A 21537-nucleotide genomic window follows, 5' to 3' on the forward strand; every position below is an offset into this window, starting at 1 on the left:
AACAAGTGTATTTATAAGGATACATATGCAAAGTTGTGAGCGGACAACTGTTGAATGGAGTTGTATTTTGCTTCATCCTCACATCCTGTTTATGAGCTCATCTTCTCTGAGTGATTGTTGCATCACCCGTGCAATTTTTAAGTTCAAAAACTACCGCCAGACTCGTTCTGTGGTCAAATTACGATCACAACAATCCCATGGCTCTATTAGCGTAGCAGTCACGTTGCCTAAGGGCTTCATTTTCTGTGTTCATTCTCACAGTTGACAGCAGGAGGCGCTCCGTTGCCTAAATACCTAATTGGGAACAGGAGTAGTTTCAATGTTGTGTTTCAAAACAGGTTTTCCAAATGTAGACATTCTGTTAAATTAGAAAATGTGAAACACTAATCCCAAGGTGATCAAAATCATTTTTAAAAGCCAAAATAATGCATGATAAAACATGGCACTGTAAACACTCTTTTACAACAAATATGGTTAGATAATCAGACAAACAGCCGGACATCAAGAGTTAGTAGTTTTACAGCCTTCAGAACCTGGTTTCCACTTCTGTCGTCAGTGAGTTCTAATCTCCTTGTGTTGGTCGCCTGAAGCTTTGGATCAGATCTTGTTTTTGGACCATCCTCAACCGACGGGACTCGTATTTAATTAACACAAACCGTGTCAACAAGTTGTTAAACATTCGTCGCCTTCTGCCTGTGCTGCTCTGTGAAGCACTCTGTGAAGCACTCTGTGAAGCACTCTGTGAGGCACTCTGTGAGGCACTCTGTGAGGCACTCTGTGAAGCACTCTGTGAAGCACTCTGTGAAGCACTCTGTGAGGCACTCTGTGAGGCACTCTGTGAAGCACTCTGTGAGGCACTCTGTGAAGCACTCTGTGAGGCACTCTGTGAGGCACTCTGTGAGGCACTCTGTGAGGCACTCTGTGAAGCACTCTGTGAGGCACTCTGTGAGGCACTCTGTGAAGCACTCTGTGAAGCACTCTGTGAAGCACTCTGAAGCACTCTGTGAAGCACTCTGTGAGGCACTCTGTGAAGCACTCTGTGAGGCACTCTGTGAGGCACTCTGTGAGGCACTCTGTGAAGCACTCTGTGAAGCACTCTGTGAGGCACTCTGTGAAGCACTCTGTGAAGCACTCTGTGAAGCACTCTGTGAAGCACTCTGAAGCACTCTGTGAAGCACTCTGTGAGGCACTCTGTGAGGCACTCTGTGAGGCACTCTGTGAAGCACTCTGTGAAGCACTCTGTGAAGCACTCTGTGAAGCACTCTGAAGCACTCTGTGAAGCACTCTGTGAAGCACTCTGTGAGGCACTCTGTGAAGCACTCTGAAGCACTCTGTGAGGCACTCTGTGAAGCACTCTGTGAAGCACTCTGTGAGGCACTCTGTGAAGCACTCTGTGAAGCACTCTGTGAGGCACTCTGTGAAGCACTCTGTGAAGCACTCTGTGAGGCACTCTGTGAGGCACTCTGTGAAGCACTCTGTGAGGCACTCTGTGAAGCACTCTGTGAAGCACTCTGTGAAGCACTCTGTGAGGCACTCTGTGAAGCACTCTGTGAAGCACTCTGTGAAGCACTCTGAAGCACTCTGTGAGGCACTCTGTGAAGCACTCTGTGAAGCACTCTGTGAAGCACTCTGTGAGGCACTCTGTGAAGCACTCTGTGAAGCACTCTGAAGCACTCTGTGAGGCACTCTGTGAAGCACTCTGTGAAGCACTCTGTGAGGCACTCTGTGAAGCACTCTGTGAAGCACTCTGTGAGGCACTCTGTGAGGCACTCTGTGAAGCACTCTGTGAAGCACTCTGTGAGGCACTCTGTGAGGCACTCTGTGAGGCACTCTGTGAAGCACTCTGTGAGGCACTCTGTGAAGCACTCTGTGAGGCACTCTGTGAAGCACTCTGTGAGGCACTCTGTGAAGCACTCTGTGAAGCACTCTGTGAGGCACTCTGTGAAGCACTCTGTGAAGCACTCTGTGAGGCACTCTGTGAGGCACTCTGTGAAGCACTCTGTGAGGCACTCTGTGAAGCACTCTGTGAGGCACTCTGTGAAGCACTCTGTGAAGCACTCTGTGAGGCACTCTGTGAGGCACTCTGTGAAGCACTCTGTGAGGCACTCTGTGAAGCACTCTGTGAGGCACTCATGCTGGTGGAAGGTGAGGAGAAGTGGCACTGGTGTATGAAGGAAGCCACTGGCTCTGGAGTAGTGTCTGGAGGAGAACAGCGCGACTTGGCTGTCATTGTTGGAGAGGTTTTTTGGGCACTGTGCTGACGGGAACACGTTATGCTCGTGGAAGTATAATAAGAGCTGGAAGACAGACAGAGACGGCCCTCTGACAAAGATGGTGTTGTAATGGTTTCAATGGCCTGTGCTCATTAACATTCTTAAACTTTATGTTGGGAAAATTATATTTTCCTGACTTTATATTATAAAGGAATCCTTTCAAAATCTAGCCGAAAATGAGCAAAAATGTGCATTGACAGGCTTTTTTTTCTTTCAAGCTTTCAAAGTGCATATGACATGTTCATCTTTGTCACTAAAAAGTTATTTGAGGGATAAAACCAGTGGTAAATACAGGTATGTATCACGGGTTTGCATCAGCCAAGTGCCAGTTTATGAGGTATATATATTTTTTTAAAGAATTAGAAGATTCAGATCTGACTTCTAAAACAGAATCTCTCTGTGATGTCATCAATAAGTGACATTCCCTTAAAAATGGAGATACAATTTACACACAACTGACACATTTTTCTGACAGTTTAGACTAAATAGAGGTGTAATCAGGTAATCTATATGGTTTTTGACCCTTGTTTACAATATGGTTGCTAGGTAACGGTTGTGGAATTACCTCTATCTACGTCACATCTGCTGCCAATGTCCAACCAGGAAGTAATCCGGAAAAAGAACGTATTTTTTGGTACATTTTTAAACATAATCATGTTGACAACTTTTTTGTGAAATCTGTAGTCAAGCCTGAGTAGCTTTTGGTTTAATTTCACACACATTTGGTGACATTAAAATGCTTGGATGCAACAGAAATGGTCCATAAACTACATTCATCTCTTCTTACATTAAGATCACTTCATCATCAGTTAGATCTCTCTGCCTCCTTTTGACATAATCCAATCTGCTAATATTCATGATTATACATTTCAAAATGCTTCACGTGACACGATTGCCAATAGAGGGCGCCAAAAACCTTCTCCAAGTTCATTGACGTAATAAATATTAGTGAATTAAATGTACTGTATTTGTATGAGTGACCCATTTTTCATGTGTGGGATTGTTACTTTGTTTAGAATTGTTTAGAATTTTCTCATCCTACTCTAGATATAAAAGCATACACAACACAATAGCTGTCAGAAAAGATAATACATCCTGTAACAATGTCGACACCGTTATTGTGCTTTCCTCTCTTTTAAATATGTGTTGGTGGAGGCGTTACATCCTGCTGTATAAGTAAAGCATTATCAGTTCATCTCCTCTCCAAATGTCAGACATTACCAGCGCACGTAAAAGCATCTCGCGGCACCATATATGATCCTACCTTGCGGATGCCCTCCCTGGACTCCTCCACGTTGTTCTCGGCTCCTCCGGTCCGGTTCATCATGCGCCACATTTGGGAGTACATGGGGTCTCTCTCGAAGGGGTTCATGGCCTTGGAGCGCACCTGGTCGTACACGGCGGAGTCCAAAACTGTGCCGTAAGGAAGCTCCGTCTGCTTGGACAAGTCCTGGAGAGACCTGGGGACCACAAGAGACGAGAGTTTGACATAAGAAGGTTAGAGCCTGTTTTTTTTTTTAAATGCAGTATATTCTCTCATCAAATAGTGAATAAAATAGCTACAAAAACGCTTGGCCCCATGCTGACTACTGGTGGCGTGGTTTGGTATTACACATGATAGTACAACCAACCAAATATATCTTCTTTTACCTTTTACCTCTTTTGTCTAATAATGCATGTGCCAAATAAAATATTACAAAAACTAATGCTTGGTCCCATGCTGACTACTGGTGGCGTGGTTTAGTATTAAACACAACAGTACAACCCTTTGCCAAACATCTCTTCTTTTACCTTATTTTACCTTCTTTTACCACTTCTGTCTAATAAAGCATGAGACAAATAAAAAATGTAAAACAACCTAATGCTTGGTCCCATGCTGACAACTGGTGGCGTGGTTTAGTATTACACATAATAGTACAACCCATGCCAAACATCTCGTCCTTTACCTTCTTTTACCACCTCTGTCAAATACAGTATGTGACAAATAAAATATTACAAAAACTAATGCTTGGTCCCACCAGATTATTGAAACGTTGGCATTTCATCTGTTGTAGCATGACCAAACACTCTGGAAACCACACATGGCCGTGGATGCGAGGCTGTGCAGAGTAGAAAATTACAACATGCCCTTTTAATCTCATTAATATCACATAAACAGAAACAAAAGCATCTCTCCAGTTCATAATATCAGTCATATTTCAGCTGCTCACTGTGGCACAAGGCTCTCGTTGGAAACGGTTTGGACAGAGCAGACTGCACTGACAGCGTGGGGACAAGAGCCAGCTGCGCTACACTTCCAACCGTTCCCTGCACAAAGGCATGATTTGCATCTCTCAAAAGAGCCAGTGAGACATTTTGGCAGAGACATGTAATTGACATACTAGCAACATAAAAGGGAATTGGCAATGAACCACTTGTGACAGAAAAATACCAAGTAATTTGCGTTAAATCACCAGAGATATTGGAGCCAGTTTGGCCAATGTAAACAGAGAGCTAATCATATGGATTTAATGTTGTATTATTTTTCAAATAGGGATTGAAAGTGCTGATATACAAAGCCTGAAACACTCTTAATGTTACCATCCATCTTAACGAATCCTTAAACACATCATTTAGCCATTTCAAATTAGGTTGGCTGTTCCATTATCAGCAGCATATACTGTATGATTTTTGGCTTGTACTTTTGTTAAATAAAGTAAGTCTGGGGGCAAAATATGGTTGAAAAAGTAAGCTAAATGTAGCTTACTCAATTTTGTTATAGATTAAAGAGCAAAAAATAATCCCAGTAAAAATCTACAAAATGAAAGGTATTGGAATACTTAAAGGTGGTATGGACGATTTTTTTCAGCAATTTTTTTATCATATTTCCTCGTGGCGTGGATAAATCATTTGTCCTGCCACGTATCAATCATAAAACGCACCTACCGCTCACCTGCAGCCGCGTCAGGCTCGTCCCCACGTTTCCGCGTGCCTAAGCGCATGGATCTATCATAATATAGTTCCCTCAGTGTACGGGGCAAAATGAAGACGGAGAAAGACAGTTCGAGCTGACGCAGAAGTGGACAGAAATCTACGGGAGACAAGAGATGCGATGCGATCCGTTGCGCTAATAAACAAACGCACGTGTGCGTTGTATCGGTCCGCACGGGGGAGTGCGCATATGCACTTCCGCCTGCGTTCTCAAATCGACGAAAAATCGTCCATTGCACCTTTAAGTAAATTTTGAGAACGTAGTAAATTTGATGACCTTTAACCCACTGATGTGTCGGATAAAAACAATTGAAAAAAAAAGAGCTCACATGGCTCAATAATACAGAGTTAGCGCTGCTGCCAGGGTGCTCTCCGCTGTTTCACTAACGTTCAGCTTCAACTCAAACAGACCAAATGAAGGAGAGGTAACACAAACATCTTTTCTGTCCATATGATGATGTTTTTAGCATCTACTTAGTCTCCACAGTTTGTATTTTAGCTGCTCTGGGCGTTAGTCGTAGCATTAGCCTAAAGCCAGGACAGCGGCTTGTATCTGTGGGTCCTCAGGAAAAAGCATTGTGCAATTGGAATGGTGATTTGGTCGGAGTACTCGCAGATTCTTTAAAAATGTGCAGTATTAGAGTTTTTGTTGCATATTAAATTGGATTACAGTGAGAGTTCTTTGCTGAATACAGTGGCTAACACTTCCTAGCAGCAGTACTGTTCCTCCTCTACACCACTGGGGGATTTGACACTCTATTGTTAATTACAATGCTACTGCGCTTTGGTTTCTTCTGAACAGTTTGGCCTCTGAGAAATGGAATGGAGGACTATTATGGGGAACTAATTACTGTTTGCTTGTTAAGCGCCTGCTACATGCCACCCATGGATTTGCGAGACAAATTCACTCAAATAAAACATAGTAGGGAAAATACACAGCTCATGCTTGGCTTGTTCAGATATTAATTACATGTAATACAGTTGTAAAATGAGGTTCATTTGTAAACTAGTTTCAACACTGTAGTTTTAAAATCAATTAGTATTCATCAATACTTTTGACAATCCTATAAAAATGCACTCTCTTCCTAATTTATCTTGTGTTATATATATATATATATATATATACAGTGTATATATATATAGTTATATAACCATTTTATTTAACCATCAGCCCCTTCAACCTCTCCTCTTTATCACCATCTTCATCATTATCAATTTCCTACAAATCCATCATTCTCTTTATTGCATTGCTGTAACATTTACATATACGTTCAGCCTGAGTCTTTGATTTTGATTTTATTACAATGAATGTATATTTATGTATGTATATTTTTACTGCGTAAAACCAGGGGTCTCCAACATATCGCTCCCATTTTGAGTAGCTCGCAAAGGAATTTCCAAATGAGCTGTTTTAGCCAAGCTTGGTTACGGCGCAGTGTCCTGCAGCCATCCATGCGTGCAGCCGCATGTTTTTACTAAAAATAAAATACAATCATATCAAGCAGCAGAGTGAATGGGCAGTGACCTGCTAAAATTCACCAGGATAGAGTAAATCACTTCAGACCCCACAGACCCACCTGTGGTGCCTATGAACAAATGTTGAACCTTGTCCTTTAGTGTGTTGAAGGTGCAAAAGCGCTATATAAATACACGGTAATAATATTATCCATCCATCCATCCATTTTCTACCGCTTGTTCCCTTTCAGGGTCGCGGGTGACTGGAGCCTATCCCAGTGACTTCGGGCCTTAGGCGGGGTACACCCTGGACAGTGGCCAACTTGTCACAGGGCCGACACAGAGACACAGACATTACAGACAGTTCACGCTCACATTCATTCACTAGGGCCAATTTAGAGTCACCAATTTTACCTAACACATGCATGTCTTTGGACGGTGGGAGGAGCCGGAGAACCCGGAGAGAACCCACGGTAACACGAGGAGAACATGCAAACTCCACCCAGAGAGATCATGTGATGTTGGTCTGGTCCGGGAATCGAACACATGATCTCCTTCTTGGGAGGCAAGAGCGCTAACCGCCTTTGCCACCGTGCACCCCATTGGCATTTCATCTAATTCAAACTAATATAATATTATATTAGTTTGAATTATATTATGAGATAAATGTTCAGACAGAAAGAGAAATGACAGTTTGTTCCGGCCAAAATAAAATATTCCGGAACATGAGTAGCTCACAGTTGTTTTGTTCTAGTGAAAGTAGCTCACGGAGGCAAAGGGTTGGAGACCCCTGCAATCAAAGTTTGTAAATGTTCTAGTGGCTAAAATACTGTTTATATATTATAATACTGAAGCTAGAAAATAGAATTACCCATATGTCTAACTCAAACCCAGCTCTTACAAACCCATTGGAACATCGTTAGTCACAAGTTCTTCTTTTACAATTCACTTTCTGGGGAATAAAATAGAAGGACAAATGTTGTGCATGATCTTCCCTTTGGCATCTAATTTTCTAGAACAGAAAAGCTCAAATTTTCCATCCTTTAAGACTTAAATCCAATGGCATTTAAATCCAGTGTGATTGAATCACTGACAATATTTAATGGTCTACTTTATTTTGCCTCCAGTCACCTCCATTCCAAAATGTTAAACACAACCAGAGACTTAAAGAGAATGAGGCAAAGAGATGAATCAAAGAAGGGCTGTGCCATATGATGATAGATATACAATTTGTGGTCTGAATCCAGGGAAGATCTGCCATTTCGGTGACGGCGTCGAGTCGCTATCCAGCGCTCCTCTGTGTAACGCTGCTCTATTGTCAAACACAGACACATTCTCCCATAGTCCCTGCGATCTGTCCAACATTTTGGAATGGAGGTGACTGGAGGCAAAGTAAAGCAGACCATAACGCGTTTTCAATGATTCTATTACAGCAGATTTAAATGCCATTGGAATTAAGTCTTAAAGGATAGACGGATCACAGGGTCTATGGGAGAAGTGAATGTGTCTGTGTTTGACAATAGAGCTGCATTACACGGACAAGCACTAGATAGCGACTCGACGCCATCACCAGACATTGCAGATCTTCCCAGGATTCAGACCACAGTTCCATTTCTATCATCATATGTCACAGCCCGTCTCCGATTCATCTCGTTGTCTCATTCTCAGGTAGAAATATAGCGCAGAGAGTCTTGTCCTTTGTGATTTATTCCCCACATCAACGATTCCTCTTTGAAGGTTTTAATGAACTTTGCCACGTACATGAATCTTTTATTGTCTTCAATTAATCTCCGGCCTTGGTAATTTTCTCCCCCCACCGCTCCCCTGAAGATACAAACTGTCAGTGGCCCTTTGACCAGGATTCTCCCTTTAGTGAACGCTTTGCCCACTTCTTAATCTCCGCTTGGTGCTTAATGGTGCATGCAGACGAAAGGAGAGGAAATGTACTGCCTGGGGAACGCAACAGCTCAACATAGGATATTTTAATGAGTAGAAAAAAATACTTTTGCAATGACTTGTGTTGCTATAATTGGTTATGAAAGAGAACATAGATCTAAGTGAATAAAAGGGAAGCTGTAAATGATACTGGACAACCAGAACAAGCTTAAGAATGTACGTGATAAGCTTGCGCTATTACAATGAGTGGATATTTATTATTATAGATAGACCGTAATATTATATACCGAACTTTTGGATTTTAAGTCGCTACTTTTTTCCCCATGCTTTTAACCCTGCGGCCCATATAAAGACGCAGTTAATTTATAGATTTTTACTGGCTAATTCCCACCGGGGGGAATTCTAGCAGGAAGCGCAAGCGTTTGACACACTGTAGAAGAAGATGTCCGTGGACAGTGGTCACTGTCCAGGGACACGTCGCGTTCTCTGTATTTTAAGCTTCAAAACGCTGTTGGTTTTATTACAATCAGACTCATACTTCACGAATAAATTAGTATAAGGAGGAAGTGAATCTAGACGCGGCGAAACGCAAAGACACACTGAGCGCGGACATGGGATATACGGGTCTGCAGTTTAGAACCTGCCGCATTGAAATTACACTTTCTTTGCCCGACCTGCCCCACGAGTCAAGAGACAACATGTCCATCACTGCCATGGACCATAATTATGTGTGAATATCTCATGTGACAACGTAACACTCACTCGCTAAGCTCAAGCTCAAGAGCAGATGAACCAGATGTGAAGACACAGACTCAGGTAAATCAGCTCACACAGAGTCACCAACGACAGAGGAGACAGAGGGGACAGTAGGGACAGAGGGGACAGTAGGGACAGAGGGGACAGTAGGGACAGCTGTGATATGTTTTCTATTTGTTAAACTTCAACATGCTGTGTGTTTTATTACAATCCAACTCATATTCACTGAGAAATTATCCAATTAGCCCCGCGGCACAGCAGACCGCATAATGCATGTAAATATCTCACGTTGCCACATGGGCACCTGCGGCTTATTGACAGGTGCGGCCCGTGTATGTAAAAAAAGGTTTCTTTGTAATTCGGTTTATAGTCGGGAGCTTTGTATAGCCATAAAAATACAGTAACTTTGGTAATGAAACCTAATGTCACCCAATTTGGTTTAGTCGTGATTCAGCCCCGCTTAAATCCTTGTTAAGCCATTATTGTGTTCAGTTTTTAGTCCTGATGATCCTGGCTTTTTCTTCCAAACTTCAAACCAGAGGACTCTTGTATTTCCTTCGTGTTCTTACCTCTCATCTAATTGCCATGAAAGAAACCTTTAATATAAATCTTTGAACACAGTCACAGACAAAAATCTGATAATCAAGTCATCATAATACTGAATAATTGACATAAATGTTGTGAGGGTTCTTTATTGTTGCCTGGGATCCAGAATACTCTTCTTCAGTCTGGTCACACTCTCTCTGTCGCGCCTCGAGTAAAACTCCAAGAGAAGGTGCAATTGGATTAGTTTCTTTCTGTGACGAGTGTGAAACAGACGTTCATTAGTCATCTGTCATTTAGAATAAAATCAAACTTCTCTTGCCCCAGATTAACAGCATGTTGTGCTTTGCTCATTGATTCTGCAGAAATCAGCCATGTTTTTCAGTCCCTGTGATATATTCTCCTCGTAAGCAGATTTGTTTTGCCTGATTGGCTAATCCACCTGTCAATCACGTCCATCCCCATGAACTCAGGGAGATGAAAATGTTGAGATATATTCTAGACTTTCCAGACAAATGTTACAATGACATTTTATTCTATTCTCACAAAGGGTTTATTAAACATTGTATTTCATTCTTACGGCAACGCTACATGTTTTAATCCTCAACTTAAAGGGACAACATTATGCATGGTTTTCTATTGTTATTGGCCTTTAAACATGCTCTTGAGTACTGTTACTTTACCATCTCATCTTTTGGTACTAAAAAATGTTCCTACAAAAAACAAAATGACTTCATGACACTCCCACACCAGGAATTGACGTATGGCTCCATCTAATGCCTCCAGAGGGAATTACATAGGTGAGAAAATCAAATGCAAGCTCTCCTAGTCTGGCGATGATTTATGGACATAAAAACAGCACAGAAGATCTCAAAATTAATCCAAATTAATTCAGAATGGTGTGTTTTTGGGTGTCAGAAAGCGTGAAACAAACCAAACACTAATAATAATGTTATAACATGATTAAAACCCCAAAAAAAATCAATTTTGTATCATCTGTTTCTTTTCATTTTGATAACAATATTTCTTCTACTGGTTTGTCGTTTGGCTGTATTTTCTTCACTCACCCATCTAAGCAGATTTTGTCAGGTTAAATGATGTAAACAGTTCTTCTTGCCATTTCAGCTAATTGCCAAGACGCTCCTCTCCCGCAGCAGCAGAATCATCAGCCTCAACAGTCTTTCCATCACTGTCTAGTCTCCAATTTGCTTTGAGTGAGCACATTTCGCCTAACAAATCCACCAATCTCTCTAAATACTGCATCCCTGACTTCTCCGCCTGCCAGGGTAAAATCACATGGGTTTATCTATTCAATAAACATCTCTCTAATTTGTCTATGTCAGTTCAGAACTTTCCTTGTTTAAATTGTGTTTGCTGTGGCTGCTCAACGGTGATTACATCTCGCCCCAAACGGATGATGAAACCCAATGCAATTCCTTTTTAAATCACATCCATTACTTTATGTCTATCTTTTTCCTTCTATAATTCCATGTTTTTTAACCAATATCCAACTCTGCATTTAATTTTTCAAAGCTAAAGGTTTGGCCAATGTTTGCGTTTTTAGCTGCCATGATGACTCTTGTGTCCCTGCGTTGATTTTCATAAACGTTATTTATGGGTCGAGGACCATAGAGTGGCCCATTTCATTTTGGAGCCAGTCCAGTTTTGAAGATGAATACTGGAATTTACGGAACATTACAGAAGCTTGATTGAATCAGTGGAGTAAGAAAACTTGGCCGAGGTGAAGCTTCTCGCTGCGCCCTTATAGCATTTTGATGTGTGTGTGTTTTACCAATCTCAGTGCGTATGCTAGCTCATTTTGCAACCAATTATATCCTTCTAAGCAGCCCAATGAGCAGGCAAATGGAGTGCACCGCAAGCTGAATGTATCCTCTGACAAATATTAAGAGCTGGGAGCCGGAAAGAGGGTGCACACCGGTGTGTCATTGAAATCTTCGGAGAGATCAGCCTTTTTGTCATTAGCTAATTTAGGAAAACTTATTTTTGCGCAGGTAACGGGCCCCAGAGAACGCCGGAAATCGTGCCGCGTCGTCATGCTAGAGGAGAATGTAATATCAGAAGTTAATAGGAAGAGGGAAATAGCTTGTATGTGGTGATGTGGTGCAAGTAATTTGGAGGCACATTCAAAATCACAAAACGGCGGCAAGGGCAACGGGGAGGCTGTGTGCACGAACCAATCCTTCAGTTTCTATTCCGCCATTCCAATTTTCACTGATAGTTCTACTTAGGTGTGGGCAAACAGCTCAATTACATGTAGAAGTCATTATGATGCATAGCCCTGGTCAGCGCAGGGCAGTCCACTTTCACTTCACATACTGTAAGATGTTTACGTCGAAATGAGAACGCCATATATCAGTGGAGTTTGGAGCAGGCATTAAACCCACAAGTGGTTTCGGCCAGCGTAAAATGTAACAGCCCTCTCCCAGTTTTATACATTCACGTGGTCGTAACGCTTAGTGACCGTTTCGCTGTCCGTTGCCGTTATATTGTGGCAGTAAATCTTGTAATGATCGACGTTTGTAACTGTATTAGGCTTTGTCTGTGCGGTGACAGGGCAGGTCCGAGCACCGTGCCCAGTTTAAGTCCAACAAACGTCAAATTACGTTATTATGTGAGACAGGAGTCTACTCTGACAATGTTCAAATCTAAGCTAAAAACAGTTTTGTAATATGACTGAAAGGATATTTCTTTGCACTCTTCTCTTTTATTTCTTAAACTGTTTTGTGATTTAATTGTTAACTGGCAGACAGACTATTCTGTGACCAATTTTTGGCATTTTAAACACTAAAATACGGGTCTGGGACTATTTTGAGGTATTATCCTGCACCTTTAAATTGTATCCTAAAAATAGCATCTTTAAATGTATTACTATTTAAACACGATTAAAATTGAACATGTAAATACTTCTGCTGGACACAATAGCCCATTGTGCTGGTGTCCAAGCGCAGCACCAGAGCAGGAGCCTGGGGAGTGGGTCAGAACACTCGCTGGTCAGGTTGTCGCTCGGCACAAAGTCTATTGTAAAGACCAGGAAGAGGAAGAGTTTTGATACTAAAAGCTTTGGTCAGGATTTGTCTGGGACAGTTAGTTTAGGGAAAGCTAAATCTAGGGAGGGGCAGACGAGATTGGGTTCGAGATACAAAGCGCCACACATAAGGTGGAGGCGTCGACGAGAGAGTCATGGTAAAAGATACATACGCTCAGCACAGTTTGCAGATAGCGCGCTGATATGGGAAAGAATCAATCTAAAAGTGATGTGCCCATCCCGGAGACACCTGTAACCTGCAATGTCAAATAAATATGAGAAAGAGTGTCTGGAATGCTGTGTATGTGGTCTGTAATTTCTTTGTGAGTTGAATGCATTTTTCCTGCTGGGTGAAGCACTTAGAATCACCTTGTGTCATGAAATGTGCTCTACAAATAAACTTGCCTTTCCTTGCCCTACTGTTCAACTACCTTTAGGACGGAGTAGCACTTCTTATATACCTAACAATTCTGAAGTATTGTAAGAGCTTTGACTGGAAGGTTCCACTGTATGGCATTAAATTCATCTGTGGAGACACGCTGTGGAACAGGAAGTGCTTGGACATCCCTCTCTCCTTCACCCGAGTTTGATAAATTGTCAATTTTTAGAAGCAGTTTCTTGGTGTGTATCGTTCACCGACGCTGCATGCCGTACCCAGCAGGCTAGAACTAACAATCTAAACCAGAGTAGAACATCCACGGTGTACTGCTTACCGCATTCTTAGCTTTTTCAACTAAAAATCTCGATCGATTCACTGCTGGGCAAAACTTCCTTCCACCAAACCAACTCAATCTTTCCCTCAGCTTCCTTCTCAAGAGGCGTCAATTCAATCCTTGCACAATTTCCCCCGGAATTGGGTAGAACTGACTTACTTTGATCAGTTTGAACAATCAGAGTAGTTATAAAAAGTTTTTGAACCCCCGAGTGAAGAACATCTTTGAGTCTGAATTGAAAAAAAAAGTCCCCTTGTCTCCATGGAAATGCTCATGCTTTGTCTGTAATGCTGCACAGTATGGCATTAATACATTACTATATAGAGTGAAGAGGGACATAACGCGTAGGTTTTGGGCAGCCATGTAATCTAGTACTTGGCGTGTGGTGAGCATGCGCATTGTGCCACTAGTGACTGTGAGTCTTGTCCTCACGCCAAAGATGCACAACTACTTCTCCTTCATTATAATCATTGTTATGTTACTAAATGTAGGTTAACAGCGATGTGGTGAGTTTGATTTAAATAAACTACTGTGCTAAAACAAGCACGTTCTGTTGTTGTGCATCGCTGCTCTTGCTAATTCACTCATTTTGTTTTAGTAATGTTTTTCATTGCTTGAGGACAGACCTACACGTGCTTATTGTATGACATTGTATTGTGTAATCTGTCAACATGAAATATAAATAAAGCTCAGTCAAACGCATTTATTTTGCTTGTTTATGTGATATTTTAATGATTATGTTACTGTGTTACGTTTTGCATCAGTGGTGTTATAAAGCCTTGTGATCAGAGGAGAAAGTTCTAAATCAATTAAGGACTCACATCAGGTTAATTATTTGTAAGACAAGAGTGCTCTGATGCGTTGCTTTTTAACACAGTAGCGCGGTAACTTAACACGTTAGTTTTCCAGGGCAGTAACAAGTTATTTTTAAAAGTAATGCAACCGAACACTGGTGGATAAGAAGTCCTACTTATATTAAAGATGATTTTTCAAGGTATGTTTGAGATATGAAACACCTGTAATTGAACATATGCAGGATTTCCAGCAAAGCAATAACATCAATAATCTTCTGAGAAACACAAAGGTGGTTTGACCCTCTTCCAGAAAGCTACGCATTGCACCTTTAATTAAAGCAGCAGTATGTTACTTTCTGGTGGTGGAAAGTCGCCTGCATGATTCCACAAAAATGGAAAGATAAATCTATACTTTGGAACATTCTCCATGAAAAAATATAATAAAGTGCCATAATGTACACCTGGGGCAATGGGTAATAATGGGATAATAATGCTATCAGGCGATAATACCATGAACCGTCCCACAATATCGCAATAAATATCGGTCTGCGCGGTAATAATGTCAAACCGTTGCAGCTCTACCATTCAGTACTAGCAAAACTGGCTCCACTTCTAGCCTTTTCCCAGTACTGATATTGTCACGCTGCTTCCATTTCAGCTCTGCTCCGACTCCTGCTCCCCCCTCTGCCCTCTCCATTGTCTGGACATCTTATCTCTGCAGCTGCTCACTGATTTGGCAGTATGCAGTTTGCGTCTCCCTCCCGCCCTCCCCCGCTGCTCCTCTCCTGGCACTAGCCCGCTCGCGTTTTCCTCAAGGATTCGCGGAGAAATTGAGGGAAAAACATCCAAGCGTGAAATAGTCCAGAGAGGCTCGCTTGTTATTTCATTTCCAGGATGAAACAAGGGCATTAATACTTAAAAGTGCCAGGACAGCTCCCCGAGACAGGCGAGTGTGCTCAAACTGGCGCCTGTGTATGACTTGCCGTCTCCAGCTAATTCTATCTTCCAATCGTTCGCTTACAAATGTGTTTTATATGCGATAATGTAAAAGGGAAAGCTGAATATTACAGCGTGAAAACTGTATTTCCTATTATGTTCCGGTATACCACGGCTTCATCCTGTTCAGATCAAATTGAATTGGTATTCGAACAAATATGTCACATTTTACACTTATGTTTCGGGCATTTGAACATACATATCATCAAATAAAATAAAATGGTCATAAAATAGCAATAGGTATTATTTACTACTAAGGTAAAATGATTTATTTGGCGAGAATCCAAGTTAGGGAGTACTGTGTGAGTCAAAGCTTAGGGAGTATTTGTGTTTTGATTGATTCTTGCATGTTTGAGTAATCCTGTGTTGTCCTGAAACGGAAGGAGATATTTTACCACCCAAAATGCCCAATTTATTCCTTCTAAGTCCAAACTCTGCTCCAAACTCCACATGTTTTTACAGACAGAGGATTAGCTGTAGGATTGACTTGTCATCGTCAGTTAGACATATGGATATATTGAAATTTGACCACATGCCCAGCCCCAGCCTCATTTCAAGCGTGGCTCACTAACATTATTTGTGGACAGGGGATGAATGATGTCATGTGAAATATATTTGAGTATGTATTAATTTAACATGAAGTTTATCCATTAAACTGAGCATCACCCATTGGTCCATTTAAGCCTCTCCCAGTTGAAATGCTGATAATGAGCAGCTTTCACGAAATACAATTGGAATCTCTGCCTTCTCCCTTCTGTTAGCAGAGTAAAACGTCTTGAGAAAAAAAGAGTGGTTAAACAAATGGTAGAATATTAAATAGACTATTATTAGGCAGAAAAGCTTACACAGGTTTAACTAAACTAGTTGTATAACAAGGTCATGCATATCATTGTGGTGTAGCAACAAACCTTATGTCCATAAAGCCTTTTGGTATGGAGTTATGTACAATTAAGTACAGTTGTATTATCATTATAAACACATTCCTTTGTGTACTATTGTCATGTATACAAAACTCAACTATATATATTATAGGTCCAATCATCAAGACAAGTTGTGCTTTTTTCTGGTAGTTCTAATCTGACACTTGTGGATCATCATTTTACATTAGGTCAATTCAAAACAGCAAATTAATAAAAGAAATGGCTGCATTTATGTCCTGCTAAAAAGAGCAGAGTTGATTCTAACTTTAAACGTCATCACACACTTGACACATCAGGTGAAGTGTGCAAGGCGTGCGTATCACGACACTCGACACATGTTAATGCAGTGTCACAGAAGTGTCATCAGTCTGAATCTGGAGCATTGCCCCGACCGCCCCGCCCCCCCCCCATCGCCTGTGAATCGCTCTGCAGCACCTTTGAATATTGCGCTACCATCTGGGATCCTCATCCAGCAGAGGACAAGAGTAAACTCGAAACATTTCAGAAGGAGAAGAGCACGCGGTTGGTGACTTCTGACTCTGGTCCAAAGAGCAGTGCACCAGCTGCTCCAAGACGCTTGATGATTGTCCCGACGCATAAAATTACCTCCCGGCTCGGAGAAGTGCCACTCACCCGACGCCCAGCTGACCACTGCACTGGATCTAATCATGCACAAAGGTATTGGACCATGAGACGCAACACACTGTCACCGAATGTAACCGACGACTAACTGAATTTAGAAGATGGAGTGAATTTCAAGTTTTAGCCACTTTCGCTGGGGGAGTCGATAGCTTGTTAGTCAGGTTCCATGTGCTGCCGAGTGTCCTTCCCTCTCTCATCCCCAAGTCATGCTGCACTGTCCTATCTAATAAAGCTTACGGGTAAAAAAGATGGTCGGTTAGCAAAGCGTAACATCACACACTCTCTCTTTTGTAGTCTGAATGATGAACAAGAGCTACGAAACGCGCTGACGCCTACGGAGAGCTGCAGCTCACAGTGGCAGAATGTGGATTGTTCATTATTTGCACAGGAAAGGCAACACAACGCCGCAGAATTCTACATGCACCACTGTGTTGGTTACATAATATAATAACTAAAAGAAAGCAAGTGGACGGAGGGGAGCGGGAATTTTCCAAAGACAATAACGATGACAAAAACGAGCGTGAATCACTCAAAACGATGAATAAACTTGGAGTGAGTTACGTAACATAAAAGTTGTACGTTTGAGATCAAATCATTTTTATTCAGTACACTCTCGATGCAAACCCCAAACCTCCTCCGTTTACAGCCTGCGCCGCACTGTGTTAATAAACTCATTAAGCGCCAACAGTGCTAATGATCAGACTATCGCGTGTATCCCGTCCGCTCTCCTCTCCACTTTCCCGCCTTCGCCTCGCTCGACTCCGGAAAGCTTTGCCACGGGAGGGTTCACAGTCACTGCTCAGCCCGTGACGCACGCCCCGGGCCCCGCGCCGGCTGCCATTTTGGTGATAATTATGCCACTAATGATCCTGGACGAGTCAACATATTAACCATAATGCATTAAAATTTATGGAAATCCACAATTACTTCAGTGCTGAATGAGGCAAAAAAGCCGAGAAGCACTGGTTAATAATAGGGAATTTAGAAAGAATGGGATCAAGCAAAAAACATAATGGGCTTTTCTACAAAATTGGACTTGAAGTTGCTGGGGGTAACGCAGGCACGGACCTAAAAGTCGTGAGAAAATGAAACAGGATGTCTGCTCACGACTAAAACGAGGAGGGGAAAGACAGAGGAAGCACAACAAACAAATTAACAGACACATAGTAATGAGACTGGGAGAAATAAATGTTGTTTTTATTCCGTAGCTAAGCACAATTAAGTGCGGCGCTGGCAGGCACGGCGGATGTTTTGGCGCGCTGATTAGTCCAATGAGAGACGAGCGCTTCCGACCGCCACCAGGAACGCACCGGGCAAACGTAATATCGTGTGGATGGATAAGAAGAGCGTGCGGGAGGAACAATCAGTCTACGCGATCGTGTGGAAAAAGGAAAAGGTGAAAATGGACCATCGCGTCCTCGACAACAAAGAGCAGGTTGCATTCGGCGTTTCCAGCACCTCACCGTAAAACGACAGCACATTTTCTGATGCCAAATGCGTCCACGGTTAGCAGTAGTGGTCCCATCGACATATTGAAGCACCATATGCCCACATTGGCTATCAAAATTGCTATCGTTACATAGGCTCATTGTATTATTGCTTATGCGTGTTTGTTAATTTCACTAAGACGGAACAGGAATTAAAAGCTTAAGTGTAACAGCGATAATATTCCTGGATTTAGTTTATTAGATCCTGTCACTCGTCGTGTATTTTGCCCCTTCAACCAGTCACAAAAGTATATAAATGCACTTCCTCTGCCCTCTTTTCTTCTTCTGCTGCTCTAGCCTCAGTCACCATCAGTCACCTCCGCTTGGCCCCTGATAACATCTGGTTATTTTTGAATGTTTGATTGAGTCAAAATACATTTCCTTAATCAGTATAATTCTCAAATAGTCTCAATTATTTGGTATTAAACTATAACATATGCAGAAAAATGCAATATTGATTTTAAAAACGGCTCAGTAATAGAAATAGGTTCATCAACTTCCTGCTCAAAACTGCAGATCTTTTTGAAATGTCACTATAGTAAGCAGCATATAGTAGTTTTTTGTTGCAGAGTAGTAGTTTTTATTTTTACATATAATTTGTATTGTTTTGTATGACCAGGAGGCAGACTTTAGTATTTATTATTAATATATATATATTTTTTTCATATAATCACAATTAAATGCAGGACAGTGGGCGGAGATAAGGGGAGACATTTTCTGCAGAACGATACAGAATTAGGTCGGTTTAAACTTCAAACCCTCATTCGTCTAAGAGTGTTCCATTGTAGAAAAAGACTCAGTTGCACTACTCACACATTCACAAATCAAAATACAACATTGAGAAAACTAACGAGTGATCGTGAGTGAATTTCCCTTTCCCTTCGGAGACGAGCTCGTTTGAGAATATCCAGATCGTACAAAACAAACCACAGCGGATCGTAATGCAAATGTTCAGCGCTATCTGCCTCCCGGCCCGCCGTGCCGAAAGGTGAGCTGGCGCGGAAAAAGAGCACCAATTATCCCCGACAGCGCCGCGTCTGCGTAATGAGCTTACTGTATGGAGTTCTCGATCCTGGAGATGGTGAGGAAGGCTGCCAGGTTGGCCGTGTACGAGGAGATGACGATCAGAGCAAACATCCACCACACGCCCATCATCATGCGGGTGGCCAGAGTGGTGTAGGGCACTTCTCCTCCTGCAAAGAGGAACACGGCAGGAGTGAAAACACAGGAAATATGACGGATAAAAAGGACTAGGCGAGGGCTCGAATAATGGTTCGAGATATTGACAGTTTCATAATATGTCATACGCTCTTAGTCACAGTTCAAAATCATCTCTCACGTTCAAAAGACAATTCCAACAGCCATTTTCTTCACTGGTTTAGATATAACCGGTTTCTCAATTTCAAGAGGTGTCTACAACGGGGCAGCTAACAGTTCACCAGTGCATAGAACTTCAAAATTCGCCAACTTTTTCAACAAATCCTTCAGTACGTTACAATAAAAAATAATAATTACAAGATTATAACGTTTGGTGTGTGATTTTTGTGTCCCTATGGTAGAGCTTCTCAGACCTTTTCTGGTGCGGACCCCCACAGCCTGGAGAATGTATAAAGTATGATAAAAAACAATACAAGACAATTACTGGTATAATCATATATTAGCTTGTGTCTTTCTTTGGTTTCGCAGAGAATAAAAGGCTCTATAATTAGATGCAGAGAAATGCTGTGGTCTGATTTTCACCTGAGTAGATACATTTACAATAAACATATGTACGATTTATTACATGCAAAAAATGAGGTGCAGCCCCTTTAACATGTCCATCTTTGAACATAAACCCTGTTATTTTTGTCTGGTAATAAACCCTTTTAATGCCACGTCCACCGTCTCAGCTTTTGGCCAAAATTGAAAAACAACTGTGACGTTTAAAAAAAAAAAAGCGTGCTTATTTCCTGTTTGGGAGCATAAATGAGCAAACTTGGTTTTCCCATTCTGCTCACAGCCATAGTAGTTATACCTGTACCTTTTTTATATTCATACTCTTACCGGCGACGATATATATCCCCCCACACACTTGCAGGCAGCTCCTAGTGCCAGCCGTGCAGTTTCATTCCCGTTTTGCTATGCACGCCTCGTCCGCATATGCCTCCTCACACACAAACGCAAAGCTGCAAACAAAGTAATGATTGATTTGCAGCCTGCGAGCTCTTCCTCTCTCTCCCTTTATTGGAGACGCTTAGAAATTAGGCTCATTCATCCTTGTACTTGGGGATCACTGATACACGGACCCCCACCCCTCTGCTCGGCTCAATAATGTATGTGACACCCACGTAATCCTATATTCTCTTTATCGGGAGGCTCTTGCGCCATGCTACGCTGTTATATTCTCCACATCTTGCCATCAGGCATTCTCTATATATTCCTTAGCGTATGATTTTAATTAAATTTGGAATAATTTTCATGGTTTTCTATAGCGTTCATGTAAGTTTTACCGGCTGTGCAAAGGCTGGTGACACAGAGCTCAGATGCTACACAGCACTACTCTCTTCTTCATGGTATGTGTGAGATTTTCGCAAAAGCGCTTTATGGAAGTATTGTCGAGAAACGCCCTCGCAACCTTTTCACATGGTCAAAGGTGCAATATGCGACGTTGAGCATTATAACGTGGTATTGTTCCCTCGTCAAAACATTCTGGGTTTTACGTTCAGAATTTTTATATAATAATCATAACTGTGAGCCACTATTTTAAAAAAAAAATACAGGTAAATAAGCAATAATTCAGGGAATCTGCAGGTTGAACATAGCATTCGTTCATATTCCGAAAGTCATCCATGTCGTTGAATAATGTCATGGATAGTCCTTATTAACATTACAATATTAACGACAAATATCTGAATTTTGACTGCTCAATTTTGAAACCACCCGACCTATTCGCCTGTTTTATTTTTATATACACATGTATCCAACCAAAACCTTTACTGTCTTTCTGAGGCTCAACACTTCATGAAGCAGTGACAAGTCAGACCTTTAATTCAAAAACACAAAGCTT

At 41.7% G+C, this 21537-nt stretch overlaps 1 protein-coding gene across 4 annotated transcripts in view; it reads right to left on the reverse strand.

Moving 5' to 3' along the window:
• The window catches only part of grid2 (glutamate receptor, ionotropic, delta 2), a 788159-nt gene that overhangs the window by 152143 nt on the left and 614479 nt on the right, over positions 1–21537 (reverse strand). For all 4 annotated transcript variants that reach the window (XM_072433310.1, XM_072433308.1, XM_072433309.1 and 1 more), the window contains exons 12-13: positions 19546–19684; positions 3538–3733 (exon numbers count right to left, since the gene is read on the reverse strand). In XM_072433310.1, the coding sequence (XP_072289411.1) occupies positions 3538–3733; positions 19546–19684 (335 nt within the window). The remainder of the gene's footprint in view (positions 1–3537; positions 3734–19545; positions 19685–21537) is intronic.

Source organism: Eucyclogobius newberryi, unplaced genomic scaffold (assembly GCF_026437365.1).
Source record: "Eucyclogobius newberryi isolate DKJ021-1_F unplaced genomic scaffold, fEucNew1.0.hap1 SCAF_6, whole genome shotgun sequence".
Classification (NCBI taxonomy): Eukaryota; Metazoa; Chordata; class Actinopteri; order Gobiiformes; family Gobiidae; genus Eucyclogobius; species Eucyclogobius newberryi.